Genomic DNA, 21705 nt, shown 5'->3' on the forward strand with positions numbered 1-21705 from the left:
GCGTGAGTTGAAGGAGGAAGCGGCGCGCGCAAAGGACGCCGGCTGGCCCCCTCGCCCCCCCGGGCCGAAAAAGGGGCGGAGTCCGTAAGGGCCCTCTTCTTTCTGGAGGAATTGCGCATGCCTGGAGAGGGAGCGTGGCCGAGTGGGAGTGGGCGCGGGGACCGGAGCCGCTGCCGCTGCCGAGGTGTCCCCTGCGACGTCTGGAGGGTCGGAGACCGGGTGGCGCTCATAAGCGGGGAGCGAAATCCCCGCTTCCCTTTTTCCGGAGTGGGACCCGATGCTGAGGCCGAAGCGGAGCTCTTCGCCCAGAGGGACCGTTTGGGTTTGCTTCGGTGCTGCAGAAACGCCATCGCTGTTCAGCCCCGGGAGGGGGGGTGCAAAGCCAGTTACTTGGATCGGAGTTTCAGCGGCGTTTCCACGACTGACGCCAAGCAACGCTTTACGGACATAACCGTTAGGTGAGCAGGAAGAAATGAAGCATTAAAGGACCACGGGATTTTGCCTGAAAATTGCCTGAATTGCAGTCTGATTGCCTCTGTTCATACGATGTTTTTAATTATTGTTTCCTTAATAATAAAGTGGAACCTAACCAAATAAAATGAATTTGATTAAGCCATTTAAAAAAGGTAATCCAACGCTATTGTGCGATTGCTGGATAATTAACTGGCCCAGATGTGTCTTAAGCAAAAGAGTCCGCTGAACGGGCAGGAACAATGGATCGCCAACTAGGTTTATTGCATGGGGGCGGGGGCGGGGGGGGGGTTCAATGTCCTAGGCACATATCATCATTCACAAGATAAAATTGTGTTCTGTATGTCTTGATGCATATTATACAGTGGATCTTATTTGTTTGTTGACCAACAGTGCCAGTGTCATGGTTTTTACCAGACACCTATAATTATTGTAGTTTAAAACTAGTTGGATTGTGCTAGGTAACAGTAAGAAAAATCAACCAATGGAACAGCTTGCATTCAGAAGTTGTGGGTGCTCCAACACAGGAGGCAGTTGTGATGTATTAATTGCTTCTCAATCTGGTACATTATTGCTATTGTTAGAGAAACAGTTTTATTTACTATTGACAAGGGAAACTTGCAAGTCGTTTGAAATAATGAGAGTAATCCAGTTCCATACATTTTCAGTCTGCTGGATGTTCCTGAGCATGTGGAGTAACAGAAGGGATGTAATTTGGAACTTGTTTTACAGTGATGGTATTTTGGTATAACATACATTATTGAAAATGGGGGTTGAAAAAGAAAAGAACCCAGATGATGCTAAATAACCATTTGGGTGGAAAGACTAGTACATGCGATTTAATAGCAGAATAGAAGGCATGCGTTCCCTTTCTATATATGAGTTTCTGGCAGCAAGGTGGAAAACTGATTGATACAATTTTATGCGATCAAGGTTTAATTTAATTTAATTAAAAACTGATTTCTATGTGTATTTTATTCTACTTGGATACAGCCTGACTCTAATTGACTCAGCTCTATGGTACAAATGCATAGCTTTTCTTTTTTTTCTGTTTATTTTTTAAGCTTAACTTTTTTTGGTTCTCATATTATTCAATTTCCTATTAGTTGTAAAAAAATTTGTTATATTTTTATATATATGTATATATATATATGTTTCTATCTTATCTAAAAAATACACCGAGGCTTTTAGAGATCCCGTGATCAAGTAAGACTTTATTGAACAGGCCATATCCAAAACAGGATCTTGTGTCTCGGAGGAGGACAGTCTTGCAATCAGCCTGTTTGATCTGTTGAGGTTGGATCCTGCAGCCTTGGGGGGAGCCCTTTTGTCTTTGGTGGTGCCGTGGGTGTTGCCAAAGCAGAAATGGCAGGAAGATCGTCCATGCTCGTCTATCTGCTCTTGGTACTCTCCATGCTTTCTAGTCCACAACAAGAATCTCTTTGTCACTTAACATGTCGATTGTTGTGTTCCAGAGCAAAGAGAGTTGCTTGCTATAAATAATCTTTTCAAGCACATATAAGCCAGTAGATGCAAGTACGACCAAGAATGTCTCTTTGTCTTTCTTACCGCACTCCGTATCAGCACGATCAAGGAGCATCCCTCGGACTCCCAAGTGAGATGGTTGGAATGAAAAGGCAATTTAGAGAAGAACCTGATTCACACCCATTACCACACAATCTGGCTTCCGTGCTGTTGATTTTCTGTGATATCCAAGTACATTATGTCTCAGCATTTTGTGCAAAGAAAGTCACTGACCTGCTCAATATGTCATGGTTAAAAATCTGGTTTACCAATTCACCCTTAGAATGCCAGGAAGGAAAATTAAATATTCCACAAATGTTGACTGATTCCATGACGATTGTCTAATTTTTAAGTATTGTGGTTGCATTTTGTATTGTTGCACCTGAGCTGGGGCTCACGAAGTGAAAATAGTTGCAAGAGTCAGAATTGTCATCAGGAGGAGAATCACGTTCAGAGACTTGGTTGCTGGAGCATAATAAAAATAAAGACATAAAAGCATTATTAGCAATCTTTCTAGACTGAACTTAGGGAGTCAGCCTGACGTCCATCCCAGGGTGGTGCATTCTGATTTGGCTAAGTGGGTCTCCACATTGACAGCAGTTGAGTGTGTAAACGGCTTTGTTTCTGCTGCATCTGTTAACTGCAGAACAGAGTACTGGCTGCGTGTGAAAAGTAAGCATTTCTATTTACTACCTATATATCTTACATACACCCCACACATTCAGTCCTTAAAGGCTAAAAGAAACAGATTCCCTAAATCAGGGAGGCACGTGGGTCATTTTTTGTCTCCAGACTGGCTTTCCATAAATGGAATGGATGTCCTCTACATTACCAGACCAGACACTTAAGGGTCTTCCTAAAATAATTTCTTTTTCCTTGTTAACCAGAAAGAGCACGATGGTCTTACCGGCTCTTGAACACTGGGAGGAGGATTCCAGAATTCCTTCTAAAGAGTCCAGGAACGGCTGCCCCAGCCAGGACTTGAATGTTCTTCTCTCTCCCACTGGCACAATTTTAACTGTGGAATCCTTGAAGATTAAATCATGCTTTTGGAATTCTGATGAACTGAACATTTTAAATCCATTCTGGTTGTTGTCATCGCCAAAGAAATCCTGAAAGTTAAGCAAGCGTTTTTCTAACAGACACTTGTGATCCCTTAGGAAGCCTCTGCCCAGGGTCATGCTCTGCCAGGAGCTGCTGGGGACCCTGTAGGGCCCTCTGCCCTTCGGAGTAAAGGGAGTAGCCAGGCTTGCCTAGAGTACAGGCCTTGCCACACTGCAGATCCCAGGCAGCTCCTGTCCTCGGAGAGCACAAGCGTCCAAGCATGCCAAACCCTAAACCGGGCTGAGAAAATGCAGTACCCACATTGCATGCTCTGCCCATACAAACAAGCCCCGTGGTTTTTGTCTCATCTGTATCTGCTGCTGCTGTGGTATGCGGTGAAAGAACTCTCCATTAACAAGATGGCTACTCGGCTGTGATAAACCCATAAAGAGCAGCCTCTGGAGGTATAAGGAGGAGAGGCAGCAGGTCTGTCCACTAGTTCCTTTTAGACTGCAGGATTGCCCTTCCATGGTTACCCTCTGTCCCTGGAACTGGCAGCCAAGCCTTCTTAGTGATGTGGCTGGCCTTCTGGAACACTTGAACTACATTCTTCATGTTCCTGCACTTCCCCATATAAATGTGTGTATCAAAAGCACAGAATCCTTTATTACAGCCCTTGTCCAAGGAGTATATATGTGGCCCATGTTATGGACTTTGGTTCAAGAAACATGTTTTTTACATAATGTGTGAGGAAGGGAATTGTTCTTCTTTTGCTCACTTTTAAGTCTTTGTTCTAATTTTCTATTAGAATAAGTTGCCTGTGGCTTAAGTTCATTGTTCCATATCCTTCACTATTATTTTATGTGCATATCTAGCTTATCATTTCTTGAGGGCCTCAAGGCAACAACGTACACAGGGATCTTCCTTTATTCCTACAAGAGGAATCTTGGTAGGCAGGTTGATCTGCAAGAGGGCTCTGGTGGTCCCAGAGTGCCCTTGAACGGGGTCTTCCAGCCCCATAATCACAACACATCGGTGGTGTTTCATACGGCACAGCAAAGAATAAGTTCTGATTTCCCCTCTTAGTCTTCTGAAACACCCACTTCCATTGATCTCTTCTTGCAGGACTTAAGTCAAATCCCTTTAATGCTTTTTACTCTACTCTACAGCTTTTTTTTTTTCTGCATCTCGGGATGACATCGAGACAAACATTCTAAAAGGAATTGAACGGTTCAGAATTGAGGAACTATTCTGCCTGATCATTTGCAAATGACATCACCACAGCTACCGTTCAGATTGCCTATTATGTAATTGACTCTGGGTTTACTCAGCGTGCTTAACTGGGTCTGCTAAATTTGTGTCTGCATTCACAGAGTAAGCATAGCTAGGTTGTTTCAGTGTTTGTTTCCTTGTGTTCTTGGCATATTGTAGAAATCCAACCTATTTAGTTAGCTTTTATCTCCTGCAGTATGTCTTCTATAAACTAGAGCAAAAAAATAATAATAACTACAAGCTAGTGGTAAAGTCCCTCATCTGGTATTCCCAGCCTGGTTTAGTGACGGTAGACTTCCCCAACCGGACTGAAACCCTCCTAAAAAGTAAAGGAGAAAAGCAAACGGCCCCCATCCTGGCAATGAGTAACAAAGGTAGCAGGCTTCCTCCCACTTCTCAAGTTAAGCCTACCTGAGCCTTATCCAGAAGTCCATACACAACCAGGGCATTGGTGTCTGGGTGGACCATAACAGCACGAGGAGGCACTTGGCCCCAATGACAACCAGCAAACTGGTCAACTTCAGCACGGGCACCGTTTGGGCATAAGAGCTGGAAATCACCAGACCGAAGCCTTGAGGCCCAGGCATCGCTATTGTGCCCTGAAAGAAGGAAAGAGTGGCTGAAGCATTTCAGACATGACAATCAACACAACCATATGACAAAAGTGCTCACTTACCATCGGTGTTTTCAAAGACTGAACTATGCTTGACAAAAGCCACATCACCACGACCCTCTGCTAAGCATCTACAAAGAGATCATTAATCCCGCTAGCCACTTGGCTGCAGGGGTGCAAGCTAGTCCCCCCGGCCGCCGCCAAGAGCAGCCCGTGCACCCTGCTTCTCTCCTTTCTGCAAAATAATGCTTCCGTTTATTCCAAGGAAGGGGAGAAGCTGGCCCTTTCCTCTCTCCCAACCACAGTGCCTTGTGATAGCTGAGAGGGAGGGGGAGGGAGGGGAAGGTAGCCAAAGTACAAGAGGCATTAAAATAGGTAACATCTACTCCATATTTTTGACATCTAAATGTAGATAAAACTCAGCACTTCTCCATTTTGGTACTTGCCATGCTGAAATACCACTCGATCAGACAGAAAGGAGTGACTTAGTCCAGAGGGCAAGGAGTGAAGCTTGCTCCTTCCTAAAACTGGAAGTGAAGTCACCTGTCTCTCATTACCTGAAGGCTCCTGTGTAGCCATAATAGGTCTCCTGGCTGCTGGCGTTGCACCTGAAATTCCCCTGGCTGTCCCCAATGCAGAGCTCACAGAGGTTGGCCGGGTAGCCCTCCTTCTCGGCCATCGGAACGCAGCTGGCGGAGAAGAAGCTGCTCACCGCTGAAACAAGAAGAGAAAAGCCAGGGAGAGTCCGTGAGGGCGACACTACGAAGAACTTGGCTCAGCGATTGACGATTGGCACGCTATCTCCACTGGAGGTTGCTTCTCAAGCTTCCATGACTTTTTTTCTGAAGTCAACTTTTCTAACATGACTTTTGAACTCCTCTCCTGCCAGTTTGTGGTTATGCCACTGTCTTCTGGATTTTTGTTCAGTATTGAAAATATTGCCTTCTAGAACCTTATTCACAACCTTAATATATTCAAACGTTTCAATTGTGCCCCCCTCTTTCCTTTTTGTCCTTAAGGCTGTACATATTCAGTTCCTCCTGACTCTTCTGATGCGTTTCGTCCCTCGGACCTTGTGCCATTTTTGTTGCCCGTCTCTGACTTATCTGTATCTTCTTCCAAGTGGCGTCTCCAGAACTGGGCACTGGGTACAAAGGAGGTCTGATTGAAGCCCTCTGTAATGGGATTGGGGCCTCCTCCTTCCTGCTGGGGATCCCCTCTTGTGATGCATGCCAGAATTTTGTTGCCTTCACAGATGCCTGGCCACACTCAGGTCGCCCTCATCTGCTGTGACAACCCCTTCTTCTGTGGTTCTGTCTAACACAGATCACCAGCACCATATTCTGCCAGGAGATTCTTTTTCGCCAACTGCAGGATCTTAGACACATTGAATTGCAGTTTCCACATTTTTTACCAATTTTCCAGAAATGCCAAATTGTTTTATATGCTATGAATACCGCAGGAACATCAACTCTAGTATACAACTTTGTGTCAAGCAAAACACCAGCAGATGAGGGCGACCCAGGAATCCTTCTGTTATAACCCTCGGAAGAACATGGAACCGAACAGGACCTGGGGCTGAGCTGCCTGTGACGGGTCTCTGTTCAGACAGTGGCCCATTAACAACCACAACAACACTGGGATCTGTCCCTGAGCCGGCTTCCTATCTCCTAAACCACCCCGTGGTTAAGGTCTCGCCTGTACGACTTTCTTATCAGCTCATCAAATGGAACTGGATCAAACGCTTCACTAAACTCCAGGCGCTCAGCATCCACAGCACCATCTTCATCCCCAACATTTGTGGCATAGGAAAAAAAAAAGAGGGCAGGTTGGTTTGACCTGATCTACCCCTTCCCTCTCTCTCAGTAAAGCTCTGAGTTTGCTTTGGGCCCATCGAGCTGAGAGATTTTAAATGTTCCTTAATCTTTTTTTTTTTTCAGGAGTGATTCTATTAACTTCAGTACAGGTAGTTCTCAACTTACAACTATTCATTTAGTGACTGTTGGAAGTTACAATGGTGCTGAAAAAAGTGACTTGATTTTATTTATTTATTTATTAAATTCCTATGCCGCCCATCTCCCCCTACAAGGTGATTCAGGGCAGCTTACAAATTGTAACAACAACTGGAAAAATAATTAAAAGATTTTTTAAAAATTGAAATATTATTAAAAACTGCGCTAAAACCACATCTACAAAACTATGGCTGAAGAGAGAGACTAATTGCAGCTGGAAGTATGTGGCTAGCTCCAGACAGCCAAGCTGTGATGCCTTTCCCAGCAGCAGAAGCAAGAAAGGATGAGTACTGGTGGAAATTAACCCCTAAGGCAGCTGAAGTTGAGTTCCCTTACCCTACTTCCTCAGGGAAGGTTCTCAAGCGAGCTGGCAAGGGTGGACTGGAGGTCCTTTAAGAAGATGTTGGATAGCTATTTGTCTGAAACGGTATAGGGTTTCCTGTCTAGGCAGGGGGTTGGACTAGAAGACCTCCAAGGTCCCTTCCAACTCTACTATTGTATTGTATTGTATTGTATTGTAAAATAAATATCGGACTAAAAAATTTCAATTAGCTTATGAGTGAAGGCACAAGGAATGTTACAATTTACCTAAAGTTATCTTAACAAAAGGGGAATTAAAGCACAAGAGGAGGTAGGATGTTAAAATCAGTTAGCTTATGTTAGCGTAGGATTGTTAAATGTTTATACCCTGTATTTTGCTCTGGGAGGTTGTGGGGAGGGAGGGTTGGAGGGGGTGGAGGGTCGGGGGTGGAGGGAGGGAAGGGGAAATATTTGTAAAATGTATTAAAACTATTTTTTATTAAAGGTTTTAACAAATTTTACAAATATTACCTCTTCCCCCTTCCCCTTGTATTGTGTTGTATTGTATTGTTGAGGGGAGGAGATGCAGACTGGAGTGCAGCCCCCCTCCTCCACCCAATAGAAGGAGAAGGAGCCCGAAACTGCAACCAGTGCCTTTCCCACGCAGCAGGCAGGTTGCCCAGGGCAGGCAACCCTCTCCCTCCCTCTGAACTAGAGGTGAGGAAGATGACCAGGCGCAAGCATACAGAGGCCAACAGGAGGTTGGAGGAGTAGGGCTGAATGACTCGCCCCAATTCAGGGGAAAGTTTGACGGGGACTCAGACCAGCTAGCTCTATTCCTTGATTCAGCTGATATCCACCTAGAATGCTATGGGCACCTCTATCCATGCCCTAGAGTAATGGTGAATACTATCGCAGAAGGTCTAGAGGGAGAAGCAAGGGAATGGTTAGCAGCCTTCCACAAGAGGAGAGTCCCCCAACTGCAAGACATAGATGACTTCCTGCAACTACTAAAGGCCAGATTTGAGGAGGCGGAGGAGGATCCATATGCGGAACTCAGCAACCTAAAGCAGAGGGGCCGCCCCATCAAAGAGCACATCCGTGAATTTAGGAGGGTCATTGGAAGGCTATCCCCTTTACCAGAGCGGCTGCTGGTGCATTTTTTCAGAACAAGCCTGGGCGAGCAAATTGCCCAGGTAACTGCATACCCTGACATTCCAAATCGATTCTCTGAGTGGTTCCAAGTAGCAACAAAAGTCGACAGCACGCTGCGCACCAACAACATGAGAAAGAGAGAGGTCAACCTGACCTGAAACCACCCAGCCGATGGGGAACCACAGCAGGCCCTGAGACCAGCCCTCCCTCGAAGTCCGCTGAAATGCTACAGATGCGGGGGGATGGGTGACATGGCATCTGCATGCCCAACCCCAGCCCCGAAACCAAGGCCAGACCCACTGCCAAGAGCATGTCCAGAACAAGGCCCCAAACGGACCACCAACACGTCCTGGAAAGCCCTCTAGGCTGCAGAGGCCTCTTCCCCCTCAGGCGAAAGTGGTGGAACCCCAGGCAACGACAACCAGTTGCCCGAATCCTATGACAGCGAGGACGAGGGAGAAAATGACCCAATGGTGAGTGAACCAATTCACCCTTTCCTTTTTCCAATACACCTCACAGGCCCAAAAACAGGAAACCAGGGGGATTTTCAAGCCCTAATAGACTCAGGCTGCACGAGGTGCTTGATCAACCTAACTACAGTCCTGAAACTGGGATCAGAGCAAAAAGACTGGTCCACCCGATCCAATTCGAACAGGTTGATCAGTCCCTAATGGGAGGAGCCTATGCCACCCACTTGACCAAACCAGTGAGGCTAGAGCTAGCGGGAAGTAATTTGATTCGTAATAGCCCCCAAAATGACAGACGCAGTCATACTGGGACTTTTCTGGCTAGACAAGTGGGGACCGACCATCTGGTGGCAAGGGGGTACCCGCAGACTTAGGATATCAAGGAGCCCCCAACCCCTCCCACACCAGCAAGCAGAAACGCCACCCACAGAGGAAACCCCCCAAAAGAACCCATCAGAACTGGCAACCACATCCGACAAAACCCCAGAGGCCGAACAGATCCCGAGGGAATATCAGGACACCGTGAGGCAGACTGCGCCATCAAAATAATCCCTGGGGCAAAACTAACCAAGCCCAAACTGTATGCCCTGACGCCCCAGGAAATGCAGGAAATGTGCAAATACATAGACAAAAACCTAGCAAGGGAGTTCATCGAGCCAGCCAAGCCACGGGTCGTGGCGCCAGTCCTCTTCAAAGAAAAAAAAGATGGAACTATGAGATTGTGTGTGGACTTTCGAGGGATAAATTCCATGTGCCTATATCCCCTCCCCCTCATGAAAGACATGCTATCTCATCTGGCCAAGGGAAAAGTCTTCACCAAACTAGACCTCAGAGAAGCATACTACCGGGTACGTATTGGAGAGGGAGGTGAATGGAAAACAGCATTCAAATGCCCCCTAGGGAGCTTCCAATTCAAAGTGATGCCTTTCGGACTGCAGGGCCCCCCAGTAGTATTCATGCAGTTAATAAACGAGGTGTTGTACGAGCACCTCTACAAGGGGGTCCTCGTCTACCTGATGACCTCCTCATCTACACTGAGACCATGGATGACTACATCCCCTGGTCCGCCAAGTACTGGAAAAATGCCTAGCAGCCAACCTGTACATCAAGGTATCAAAATGCGAATTCCACCGTGCACGGTTAGACTACCTGGGTTACCTAGTGTCAAATGAGGGAATAGAGATGGACCCAGCCAAAGTACAAGCCGTCCTAGGCTGGCAACCCCCTCGCACCCACAGACAGCTACAAAGCTTCCTACGGTTCGCAAACTTCTACAGACAATTCATCCCCTCCTTTGCGAAGATTGCCAAACCCCTGAAAGACCTCCTGAAGGCAGGGAGCTCAGGAACGAAACCTTGCCCTGGACAACCCCTACAGTGGGACCTAACGTGCCAAGAGGCGTTCAAAACACTAAAACAAATGTTTGCAAAGGAGCCGGTGCTGAAGCATCCTGATCCCGAGCAACCTTTCGTGATCCAGGCAGACAGCAGTGACATGGCGGTGGGAGCGGTGCTATTTCAAAGAAACAACCATGAAAACTTACAACCCTGAGCCTACACCTCCCGCACGCTCTCAAACACAGAGATGATGGGCCGCATGGGAAAAGGAGGCTTTTGCAGTGAGATGGGCACTGCTAACCTGGAGACACCTGTTGGAAGGGTGCCAGAAATCGTTCGAAGTCTGGACTGACCACAAAAATCTGAAGGCGCTCAGGACCCTGCGGAAACTATCACCCAAACAAGTCTGATGGACTCAATACTTCAACCATTTTGATTTTGTTTTAAAGCACATCCCAGGGGGGAGGAACTTTCTAGCTGACGCCCTCTCCCGCATGCCCCAGTACAAATGCGAACGGGAGCAGGTAGTGGATGCCATCATTCCCTCTACTCAAATAGCTGCCCAAGTGACCACTAGGTGGCAACGCCATGACCGGCAAGATCAACCTGCAAGCAACCTAACACACAATACTCAAAACCGAACTGCTAGCAGACCCCTGGTTCCGAAACAACCAACACATCTTGACAAAAAGAGATGACCTTACATGGAAGGGGACAAAACTCTATGTCCTGGAATCCCTAAGTACCCTAATTCTTCAGAGGAGCCACGACACTAAACCAGCAGGCCACTTTGGGTTCCTAAAGACTTTACACTTAGCCCGGAGGCAATTCTGGTGGTCTGCCGTAAAGAAAGATGTGGATAGTTACGTGAAAAGTTGCACCACCTGCGCCACAATGAAGAGATGACCAGGAAAAAAACCCGGACTGCTGCAAACACCAACGAGGCCATGGGGAAAGATCGCAATGGACTTTATAGTAGAGTTGCCAAAAAGTGGGGGAAACACAGTGATTTGTACTGTAATAGACCTGTTCTCCAAACAGGCACACTTCATACCCTGCAGTGGACTACCCCCAGCTCACAAGCTGGCTAAACTGTTCGTGAAGCCTGCATGGAGTACCTCGAAGAATTATTTCAGACAGAGGGGTCTAGTTCACGGCTAAGTTCTGGAGGGAGTTCCAGTGGTCCATTGGGTCATCTCAGGGTCTTAGTTCAGCTTTTCATCTGAGCACCAATGGGGCAACAGAGAGACTGAATGCCATGGTAGAGCAGACCTGAGGTGCTATGTGAACTATCAGCAGTCCAATTGGGCAGACCTTTTATCTTTTGCTGAGGTCACGTACAATAATGCTGTTCACAGTAGCACAGGACTCAAGCTGTTCAAAGTAGTGAGTGGCATGGACTTCATCCCAATGCCTGAGTATCCAAAGGATCCTCCCTCCCTTCGATGCTGAAAGCAACCTGGGAAAATATCAAAAAAGCTAAAGCAGCACGAACCTATAAGAAACAGGCAGATAAACACCGGGCTCTGCAACGGCCATTCCAGGTGGGAGAGAAGGTTTACCTCTCCACAAAATATTTGAGATTAAAACTGCCTAGCAAGAAACAGGGGCCAAAGTTTATGGGACCATTCCCCATAGTAAAGATAATCAACCCAGTCACAGTGCAATTGAAACTGCTTTGATTGCTGGGGAAGATACACCCGGCGTTTCATAGTAGCCTCTTAAAACCCATGATCAGATCCACTCTGAGACCACTACCCTGGGAGCTCCCAGGCCGTGTGGTCATAGGGGGCCAAACATTATGAAGTTTGCGGGCCCTCTCTGAGGGGGCTAAAATTTCTTCCCCTATCATCAAAGATGGTACAAGATGCACAAATCGGGATGATGGGAACTACAACCACCCAGTCTTGGAGGGATTGAGCTTGAGCCTGTTCGTCCCCATCCAGATCTGTACAGCCTCCAGGGATCGGACCATCACATCGAGGGCATCGTTTGGGTGGTTTGGGGTAGAGATGAAAAGTTGGGTATCATCGGCGTATTGATGATACCATACCCCCAAACCATGGATGATTTCGCCCAGCAGTTTCATGTATATGTTGAACAGGAGGGGTGAGAGAACCGACCCCTGGGGGACCCCACAAGTGAGGCGTCTAGGGGTCAATCTCTGCCCTCCAGTGAACACGAACTGTGATCAATCCGCCAGGTAGGAGGAGAACCACCACAAAACTCCCAACCCCCCGACTCGTCGCAGTAGGATACCATGGTCGATGGTATCGAAAGCCGCCGAGAGGTCTAATAGGACCAGGACAGAGGAACAACCCCTGTCCCGGGCCCGCCGCAGATCATCAACCAACACGACCAATGGCGTCTCCGTGCTGTACCCAGGCCTAAAACTCGGCTGAAAAGGATCCAGATAGGCAGCTTTGTCCAGGTACTGGGGAAGCTGACGTGATACCACGCTCTCAACAATGTTCCCCTATAAGCGAAGGTTGGAGACCGGACGATAGTTGGCTAAAGAGGCTGGGTCCAGGGAAGGCTTCTTAAGGGGGGGCCTCACCACTGCCTCCTTCAAGGCGGTGGGAAAGAACTCTCTCAATGAAGCGTTGGTAGTCGCGTGGAGCCAGTCTCGTGTCACCTCCCGGGAAGCCGAAACTAACCAAGAGGAACACGCGTCCAGCACACAAGTGGCAGCACTGAGTCTCCCCATAATCCTGTCCATGCCCTCGAGAGTTTCCACAAGATTCACCCCCGTCAACTCACCCAAATCTACCCAGAGTCCAAGCCTGTCCGAATCTGAGCGATTTTATCCTACAGATACTGAACAAATTATTCAGCCCTACGCTGCAAGGGGTCTTTCCCAGTTCCTTGATTAAGTAAGGAGCGGGTCACCCTAAACAGGGCGGCTGGACAGTTATCTGCGGATGCAATAAAAGTGGAAAAATTTTGCTGTTTTGCCGCTTTTATTGCCACTAAGTAGGATTTAATATGAATTCTTACTAGTGTTCGGCCGGATTCAGACCGGCTGGCCTTCCATTATCAAGTTGACATAGAAAAGAGAGAAAAGGGAGGAGAATGCCATGCATACCTTTGGCCAGAGTCAGGTCTCATATTTCTACAAGTTCATAGCCTGCCGCAGCACCTTGTTGGTGGATGTGATTTATGACACAGACAGATGGGAGGGGATACAGGGGTAAAGTTCAGACACCATTAAGCGGGAACCAGTTTCGGCTCCACAGAAGAACATGCCAAAATGTTGATCCTAATAAATGAATGGATTTCTTTTGAACTTTGTCTCAAGGCTCGTAAATAAATTAGGTCATCTTTTGGAAACTTCACAGGTCCCTTGCACCTACAGCCGCTCTGTCTCACCTGGGTTCAGCTGAAGTCAGTCATTACCTATCCAGACCCTGACAGCCTCCAGGAACTGAGAAAGGGCGGTGACAGCATCACTTCAGTCACCAGGGATGGAGCCGTGGAGCCGAGTAGCCCCAGTATGTACTAATAATGCCTCACCCCTTATGACCATTTTTCACATTTACAACCAATGGAGCATCCCCATGGTCACATGTTTAAAATTTGGACACTTGGTAATTGGCTCATCTTTATGACGGTTGCAGTATCCCAGCATCATGTGATGCTCTTTTGCGACTTCTGACAAGTGAAGTTAATGGGGAAGTTAATGATTCCCTTAACAACTGTGTTACTAACTTAACAGCTACAGTGATTCACTTAACAACTGTGGCAAAAAAGGTCATAAAATGGAGCAAAACTCACTTAAAAACTGTCCTTTTGCTTAGCAATGGAAATTTGGGGCTTGATTGTAATCGTAAGTCAAGAGCTACCTGTACTACAGATATTAAGCTGACTGGCCTATAGTTGCCTGCTTCTTCCCTAACCCCCCTCTTCAACACAATATTAGCTACTCGGCAATCCTGGGGAGCTTCCCCGGTTAGAAAAGATGATTGAAGAGGTCAATTAATGGTCCAGCGAGCACACCTAGAAGTTCCCTCAGAATTCTGGGATGAATACCCTCCAGACCCCATGGCTTTGTCAAGCTTTAAGTGGGCTAGCTCACCTGCTCCCTCCACCTCTAAAAACCCTGGAAAAGAGCCTGCACCGCTAGGACTGTCGTGATCCTCCGGCCTGTGTTCGTTACTGGAATCTACTTCCAAGAAGGCTGAGCAGAAGTATTTGTTTAGATGGCTTGTTACAGGCAGGAATTGCTTTCATTTTTGATTTTGGTGATCACAGGTTTTTCTCCTTCTGTCTCTAATGTACCTAAAAATGCTTTATCCTCCTTTTTAATAGGTAAAGATACAGGTTCTCTTTGCACATATGTGATAGTTGTTCCCGACCCTAGGGGGCAGTGCTCATCTCCGTTTCAAAGCTGAAGAGCAAGCATTGTCCGATGACAATTCCATGGTCATGTTCCCTTCCCACCAAAGTTGGTCCCTATTTTTCTACTTGCATTTTTTACGTGCTTTCGAACTGCTAGGTTGGCAGAAGCTGGGACAAGTAACGGGAGCTCACTCCGTTACACGGAGCTAGGGATTCGAACTGCTGACCTTTCTGATCAACAAGCTCAGCATCTTAGCCACTGAGCCACCATGTCCCCCTTTTAATAGATTTAGCCAATTTCTGCACTTTAGCAGCAGTAATAAACTCTTTGACTTCCTTCTGGGGGTTCTTATGCACCTCTCTATCAGCTATATTCCTGCTATCCTTCTATTTGCTATATGCTGATTTTTTTTTTCTCCTTTACTATCCTAGGTACATCTGCTATGAACCAGAGAATATTTCTCTTTCTTTTGCTTTTACTAATGTGTCTCACACAGAGACTAGTTGCCTCCAAGATGCTTTCAAATAGATCATGTGTTTTCTGAATTAGAGTTTATTTTATACCCTTCTTCACATTAACGGCAACTCTACCCTCACCCCCTTTTCTACTCTGCCTTCTCTTTATAGTATGTAACCTGGCATATCCCTACCAATGGAATCCCCAAACCGTCTCTTTGTAATTGCAACAAGACCCAAGTTATCCCTGGATGTCACTTAGTTCACAAAGTTTGTTGCCTAAGTTTGGACTGTACATTTGTCTGTTGTTCTCAATCTGAAAGGCATCATTTTGTCAGGTTTGTCTTGGTTCTTGGGAGCCTTTGCTTAAGCCCTGTCAGTGACGGGCTCCAGTCTTTTACCTTTGAGAAGGTTGCATTCCTGAGGCTGAATGAACCCCTTTCGCAACAGCAGGCCAATGGGTATGTTCCAGCCGGCCATCCGCCCGTAGCCAGTGTGGCAGGACCTTTTCTGCTGTAGATCATGGATGGTGAAGACATCAGATGTTGCTCGCTTCACAACTGCCACCGCATAGTAGGTGCTCACAGTATCTCTGTCTGCACGTAGAGAGGAGAAGGGGAGAGCAAAGCAAGCCTCGAGACGTCCCATTCTACAGCTCAGAGTCTAAGGCTTCAGAGGGGTCCCCTAAGACCATTCATTGGGTATGTTTTGCATCTGGACATATCAGAAGGCGCCAAGCTCAGTAAAAGAATATAGTGCCACCACCACTACCATCACCACCACCACCACCACCACTTGTGCATGGGAAAAATGTGATGAGGGATGAACTGTACCACTCTTTGTCATCTTGGTCAAATTTGGTGGAGTCTGGGAGACACAGTAAACTACACTACGTTCAGCCTAAGACCATTTGAAGAGCTATCGCAGGGAAAAGATTTATCCTCTGCAGCTCTTGAGGAGAAACCAGAAGGAGCTTTTAGAGAGAGAGATGGAAATACAAAAGAGAGAAGAGTGATACTAAGCAGTAGAACAGCCTGTCTCCTGACACTGGAGGTTTTCAAGCCACAGTTGAATTTGTCTGGGATGTCCTGGGGAGGATTCCTGCCCTGGGCACTAGAACCCGGTCAAGGTCCCTTCCAACTCTGCCGTTCTGCGATTCTAGCTGAAGGATATTAAGTTAAGCTGACCTCCCAACAAGATGAGGGCTGTGCTGCCCTGGTGGAACTGGGTTCAGTTTTTGTCCTGTCGGGGATTGGGTTTCCCCTGCATCAGCAGCAGATACATTCCTTTGGAGTTTTTCATCTTTCTCGGTAAAGGCTTACGTAACTTTAGTGGACTGACATGTTTTAGTTTAGGCCAATGAGCTGGCACATCCCACAACATTTCAGAACGGAACAACTTGGGCACACTGATCAATGTACTGGTATTTCCCTATTTCAAGGCTAACTTGGAATATGCAGCAAGTAAGAGCTGCTGTGGGGAACGTAAATTAGAAAGCATTTTATGAATTATAAACCAGCAGTATAGTAACCACAGGTGACCTGGAAAATGAAATAGCTGGAACTTAGGGTGAACCTCCTTTGTGAAGTTGTGGGACAGTCCCCTAAACCAGTCTTACCTAACCAGGTAACATCCATGTGTCACTATCCATAACCCTTGAAAGGGGGTAGTTAAATCATCTATAAGCTCTCATTACACCTCAGTTGCATATTGAGAAAACTAATGTACTGAAACGTCTAACTGGTTCAAAACATCCATGCTGGAGGCCACGGCTTCTTTGCACATCTCCTCTAGCAGCAATGGACAGCCAGTTGGCTTCTCTCTTTGGATACCAAATGAAAATCAGACTGTGCATCTGCTTACATCTACCTCAATTCAAAATGATTCTTCAATATTAAACCTAAATTATTTCCTTTATTCCAATAATTTTTGTTAATTGCACCCTCCCTGACATTTGTTAATGCAGGCTAATTACAAAGAAAAAAGAGAGAGGAGAAGAAGCGTGCAAAAGAACTGGCATAATACCATGTTTCCCCGAAAATACAACCTGTCCCGAAACTAAAGCCTTGCCACATTTTTCGTGTGGGCAAAAATATAAGCCCACCCCCGAAAATAAACCCCCTGAACAACCCCCCCTCCGGCCAGGCAGAGCACCGCTCACTTACCTATCATTATCCCGAAAGCACCAAGTCGCAGGAGCCGGGGGAGGAGCGCTCACGTTGCTTGCCGCCTTCGGGATACCGCTAGGTTGGGGAGTAGCGTTCTGTCTGGCCAGAGGGGAGAGTTGCCGGGCGGCTGCTCCCTTGTGAACTGGCTCCCAAAGAGCCGGGCACAGCCTCAGGGGCGAAGCAGCCATGAGGTAACCATGCTCACGAGCAGCCGCCCGGCAAATCCCCTCTCCAGCCGGGCAGAGCGCCATCCACTGACCTAGGGGGTTTCCCTAAGGTGCCAAGCCATGTGTTGCTCTGCCCGCCCCCATCTCCTGCAGCTTGGCACATTCGGGATACCCCCTAGGTACTCTGCCCGGCTGGAGAAGGGGGTTGCGCAAGCGCCTATTCCGCCCACAGCTTCACCAAGCCCTTGCGCAGCTCTCCCAGGCCACCGCTGCTGCCCGCCGCCGCCCCGCTCCGAACATAACTTCCAAACTCCAAAACTCGGAGCCGAGTCTTCCAGCATCGGCCGCTCTAGGAGTGCTCTCTATGGTGGGCCGGCTGCCAGACAGAGAGTTTTCCGGACAGAGAGTCTTCCATGGCTGCTCGTGAGCATGGTTACCTCATGGCTGCTTCACCCCTGAGGTTGTGCCCAGCTCTTCGGGAGCCAGTTCACAAGGGAGCAGCCGCCCAGCAGCCCCAAAACAATAAGCCCTCCCTGATAATAAGCCCAAGGGCATATTTCGTGGGGCAAAAGAAAATAAGCCCCTGTCGTATTTTCGGGGAAACACGGTAGTGTGCTCTCTATTACCTTCTAGAAGGAAGCATAAAAGCCATCTTCCTTCTGCCATTTTTCTTTTGTGAGATCAAAGGGGCAGCACAAGCTGCAGCCCAAAGGGGAGAGTGAGCGAGGACGCAGTATTAATGGAGCTGGCCTCAGCCAGAGACCTCTATAGTGTCTCTTAAGAAAGACAGGGGGAGCGAAGCAAGAGGCAGGCAGCATCTGCTCGGTGGGGCCTTCCCTGCGGGGCGCCTGAAAGGTCCTAAGAGAATCGCTTCTGTCCAGGACTTTCTGCAACATTTCCACTTCCTTGTGGGCACTGAGTCTACAAACAGCTGCACAACGGCCAGGACACAAAGCTCCTGTGTGTTCTTCTTACCTGCGTAGTGTTCTGCAGCAGCTGGCACCAGGCCATACGTCTTCCCGGCTACGTAAACATCCTTTCCAGCCAGAACCACAGCATCAACGTCTCTTTTCTGAAAGGGAGTCAAAAAGGGTCGGAATGTTCCCCTTCAAGGCTTGGCTGCCTCCTGAGGGCCCCTTCTCTCCCCAGGCGGCCCATTCAATCCAGCCATTGTGGCCGGCTGGCCGGCCTGCCTTAGTGCCAGTGAGGATCAGGAAAAAAGTTCCTGGCAGTTAGCCCCGCCAGGTAGTCTAGACGAGAAGCACAAACACAAGTCCTGCGGGTTCTTTGGCCTGCGGGGCTTCCTCCTGCCTCCTAGGGTCCCTCCCACATGCCATTGCAGGTGCCAAGGGACCACTAGGCTGAGCCTCTCAGTGGGGAGGCAGGAGATGGGGCCGGCAGCCTCTCTGGCCCCAAGGAAAAGAAGCCCAGGGAAGCCCGAAGGGCCTACCCAGCCAAGCTTCTCCAATTCCCCAGCCAGCCTCGTCCTCCGAAGGGATTATTAAGCTTTCTCAGGAGTGGAAGTGGGCAAGGAGTCCTCCCAGCAGCGAACCTGGAAAGGCTGTTGATCCTTTCATGGCAACTTCACTCCGCACAGCCATCCTTCCCATGCCGGTCTTTGGAGGGAAGCCAGACCAAGAAGCAGGCATGGCAGGATAATAATATTTTCAGCAAGGCTGATAACTGATGCAGTGTAGAATAACCATCTTGAACGTCTGCCGGACTTTCTTGCTTGTCCATTTTAACCCCAGCCACATCAAGATGGGGTTGTTTTGCGTTTCTTTCTCATGCTTCCCTCCTTCTTCAGGACAACACTCTTTTCTGAAATCTCCCCTACTAAAAACTCATTTTTTGGGGGGTCCGTCTCAGGGCCAGCACTACATGCCTTCAAATCCCAGAATTTCCTCGCATGGAAGTGGCTCACATCTCTTTTTGGGTGGCTGAGTGCCCCATCCTTGCACTGAGAAGGCACATTCCCAAGGCTTACACATGCCCTGGAGCACACCTGCCCTCAAGAGAAAGCACAGACAGACAGACAGACACACACCCGCACACACACGGGGCAGGTGTACTTGCACCACCATCCCCTGAGTATCCGTTGCACCTGCTCTCCGGAATCTGCCCCCCCCCCAAAGTGAGGCTGGCCCCAACCCCCCCCCCCCAACCTTCTGCAAGAGCCTAAATACCTTCTGCTCTGCCAGCTGGCTTGGGGCTGCAGTGGGGATGGGGGCTTAACGTTTGAAGTGGCTTATAGAATAATATCAGATCCCGCTTCCTCCCCCCCCCATCTTTTAGCTACCGTATTTTGGATTTCTATAGTTTTGCAGCATTCTATTTACCGTATTTTTCGCCTTATAAGACGCACTTTTTTACTCCAAAAAAGAGGGTAAAAATCTGAGTGCGTCTTGTAAGCCAAATGTAGCCACTGGGTCATCTGAAAATGGGGCAGGCAAAGAGGGGGCTGCAGAGATCGTAATGGCTGGAAAGGAGAGAGGTTTCGCTTTCAGAGCTCCCGCTCGGCTGGGCTCCCGAGAGGGCTTAGGCGGTGGTGGCGGTGGCAGCGGCTCCTCACATTGCTGGGGTGCTGCTTTAAGCTGCCCTCCTCCTGCAAACGAAAGGTGCCTCAAGGCTTTGGCTCCTGAGACCGGTGCGCTGCCATCCAAAATGCTGGTACCACGATCGCTGCAGCGCCCACTTTACCTGCCGCTTCTCGGGCAGTTCCAGGCAGCAGAGATCGTAGTAATAGCATTTTGGATGGCAGCGCACCGATCTCAGGAGCGAAAGCCTTTGAATCGAGTTTGATTGTGTCCCATCTAGCGTTCTCCACCCCCAACCCCAAATCTCTCCGGATCGAGATTTGGGGTTGGGGGTGGAGAATGCTAGATGGGACACAATCAAACTCGATTCAAAGGCTTTCGCTCCTGAGATCGGTGCGCTGCCATCCAAAATGCTATTACGTACTACGATCTCTGCTGCCTGGCAGTGCACCGATCTCAGGAGCGAAAGCCTTTGAATCAAGTTTGATTGTGTCCCATCTAGCGTTCTCCACCCCCAACCCCAAATCTCTCCGGATCTGCTTATTGCTATTGCTGCTATTGCGCCCAGCTACTGTATCTCTTTGCTGCATGACAGATCCGGGCGGATTGGGGGTGGGTGGGTGGGGAACGCTAGATTGGGAAGTTAAAAGTTTTAGATGAGCCACCGGCTGGAGGGCTGGGGCCATGCAAGAAGCCCGCTCAGGCAGGGAAGGAGGGGAGGAGGGAGTGAGGATAGACAAGTAAGAGGGAAAGAGGAAAGAAAGCAGGAGGGCAGAAGGGAGGTGGAAGGAAGGAAAGAAAAGCAGACACGCTGGAGGGAAAGAGGAAAGAAGGCAAGCAGGCAGGAAGGAGGCAGAAGGAAGGAGGGAAGGATGGAACTGGAAGGGAGGCAGGGAAGGAGGGAGGGAGAAAGGAAGGATAGGAGGATAGGGAAAGAGGAAAGAAGGCAGGCAGGCAGAAGGGAGGGAGGTGCAAGGAAGGAAGGAAGCATAGATAAGCAGGAGGGAAAGAAGGCAGGCAGGCAGGAGGAAAGAGGAAGGAGGGAACTGGAAGGGAGGCAGGAAGGAAGGGAAGGAGGAAGGGAGGGTGGAAGGAAGGATAGACAAGTAAGAGGGAAAGAGGAAAGAAAGCATCTGAATGTACTAAACACGAGTCTTCAGGGAAAAGATGGATACATTGTGAAAACTCAGCTGTCAGTTGATCTTAATGTTATGAAATGAAAAGTATGCCATTTGCAATTAACTTGGCATAAAATAATTCATTTGCATTTAATTGTTATTGTTCAAAGAATGTTCGGAAAAATGTTCGGCCCTCCAGCATGTTCACTTCATCCAATCTGGCCCTCTTTGAAAAAAGTTTGGACACCCCTGTGTTACATGGTTGACATAAAATTGTTCTTAAACTGCTGTTAACTTTATACAGTTGATATAAAATATTTTACTATAGTATTTGGTTCAGAATCTTTTTTTTCTAGATTTTCCTCCTTTAAAATTGGGTGCGTCTTATATTCCGGAGCGTCTTATAGGGCGAAAAATACGGTATACACTTTTATTTTTAATATTGTAAGCCCCCCAGAGTTAGTCTGTGGTGAGATGGGTGGCCAATAAATGTGGTAAATAAATAAAATAAATAACTATCACCTGAATGTATTCCATGCATTGCTCTGGACTCTGGGCTGAAACACACTGGATTTCTGGCTTCAGATTCTGGCTCTTAAAAGCGGTGGCCATCTTGCTGCATTTCCATATTTCCTCGGTGGACAAGACGCACCAGCGCAGGAATTCTGGCAGCCCTGCATCAGAAGATGAAGAGCCCCACGATGAGGGCTTCTTTCAATGCAGAAA

General features: G+C 48.0%; 1 protein-coding gene across 1 annotated transcript in view; it reads right to left on the reverse strand.

Moving 5' to 3' along the window:
• Positions 1–890: 890 nt before the first annotated feature.
• The window catches only part of MELTF (melanotransferrin), a 30381-nt gene continuing 9566 nt past the window's right edge, over positions 891–21705 (reverse strand). Inside the window, exons 9-16 of the mRNA XM_081953442.1 lie at positions 21502–21653; positions 18300–18396; positions 15391–15585; positions 5482–5638; positions 4988–5055; positions 4723–4910; positions 2903–3107; positions 891–2460 (exon numbers count right to left, since the gene is read on the reverse strand). Of these exons, the coding sequence (XP_081809568.1) occupies positions 2390–2460; positions 2903–3107; positions 4723–4910; positions 4988–5055; positions 5482–5638; positions 15391–15585; positions 18300–18396; positions 21502–21653 (1133 nt within the window). The 3' untranslated portion in view covers positions 891–2389. The remainder of the gene's footprint in view (positions 2461–2902; positions 3108–4722; positions 4911–4987; positions 5056–5481; positions 5639–15390; positions 15586–18299; positions 18397–21501; positions 21654–21705) is intronic.

This window comes from Natrix helvetica (genome assembly GCF_964273705.1).
Source record: "Natrix helvetica genome assembly, chromosome: 5".
Taxonomy (NCBI): Eukaryota; Metazoa; Chordata; class Lepidosauria; order Squamata; family Natricidae; genus Natrix; species Natrix helvetica.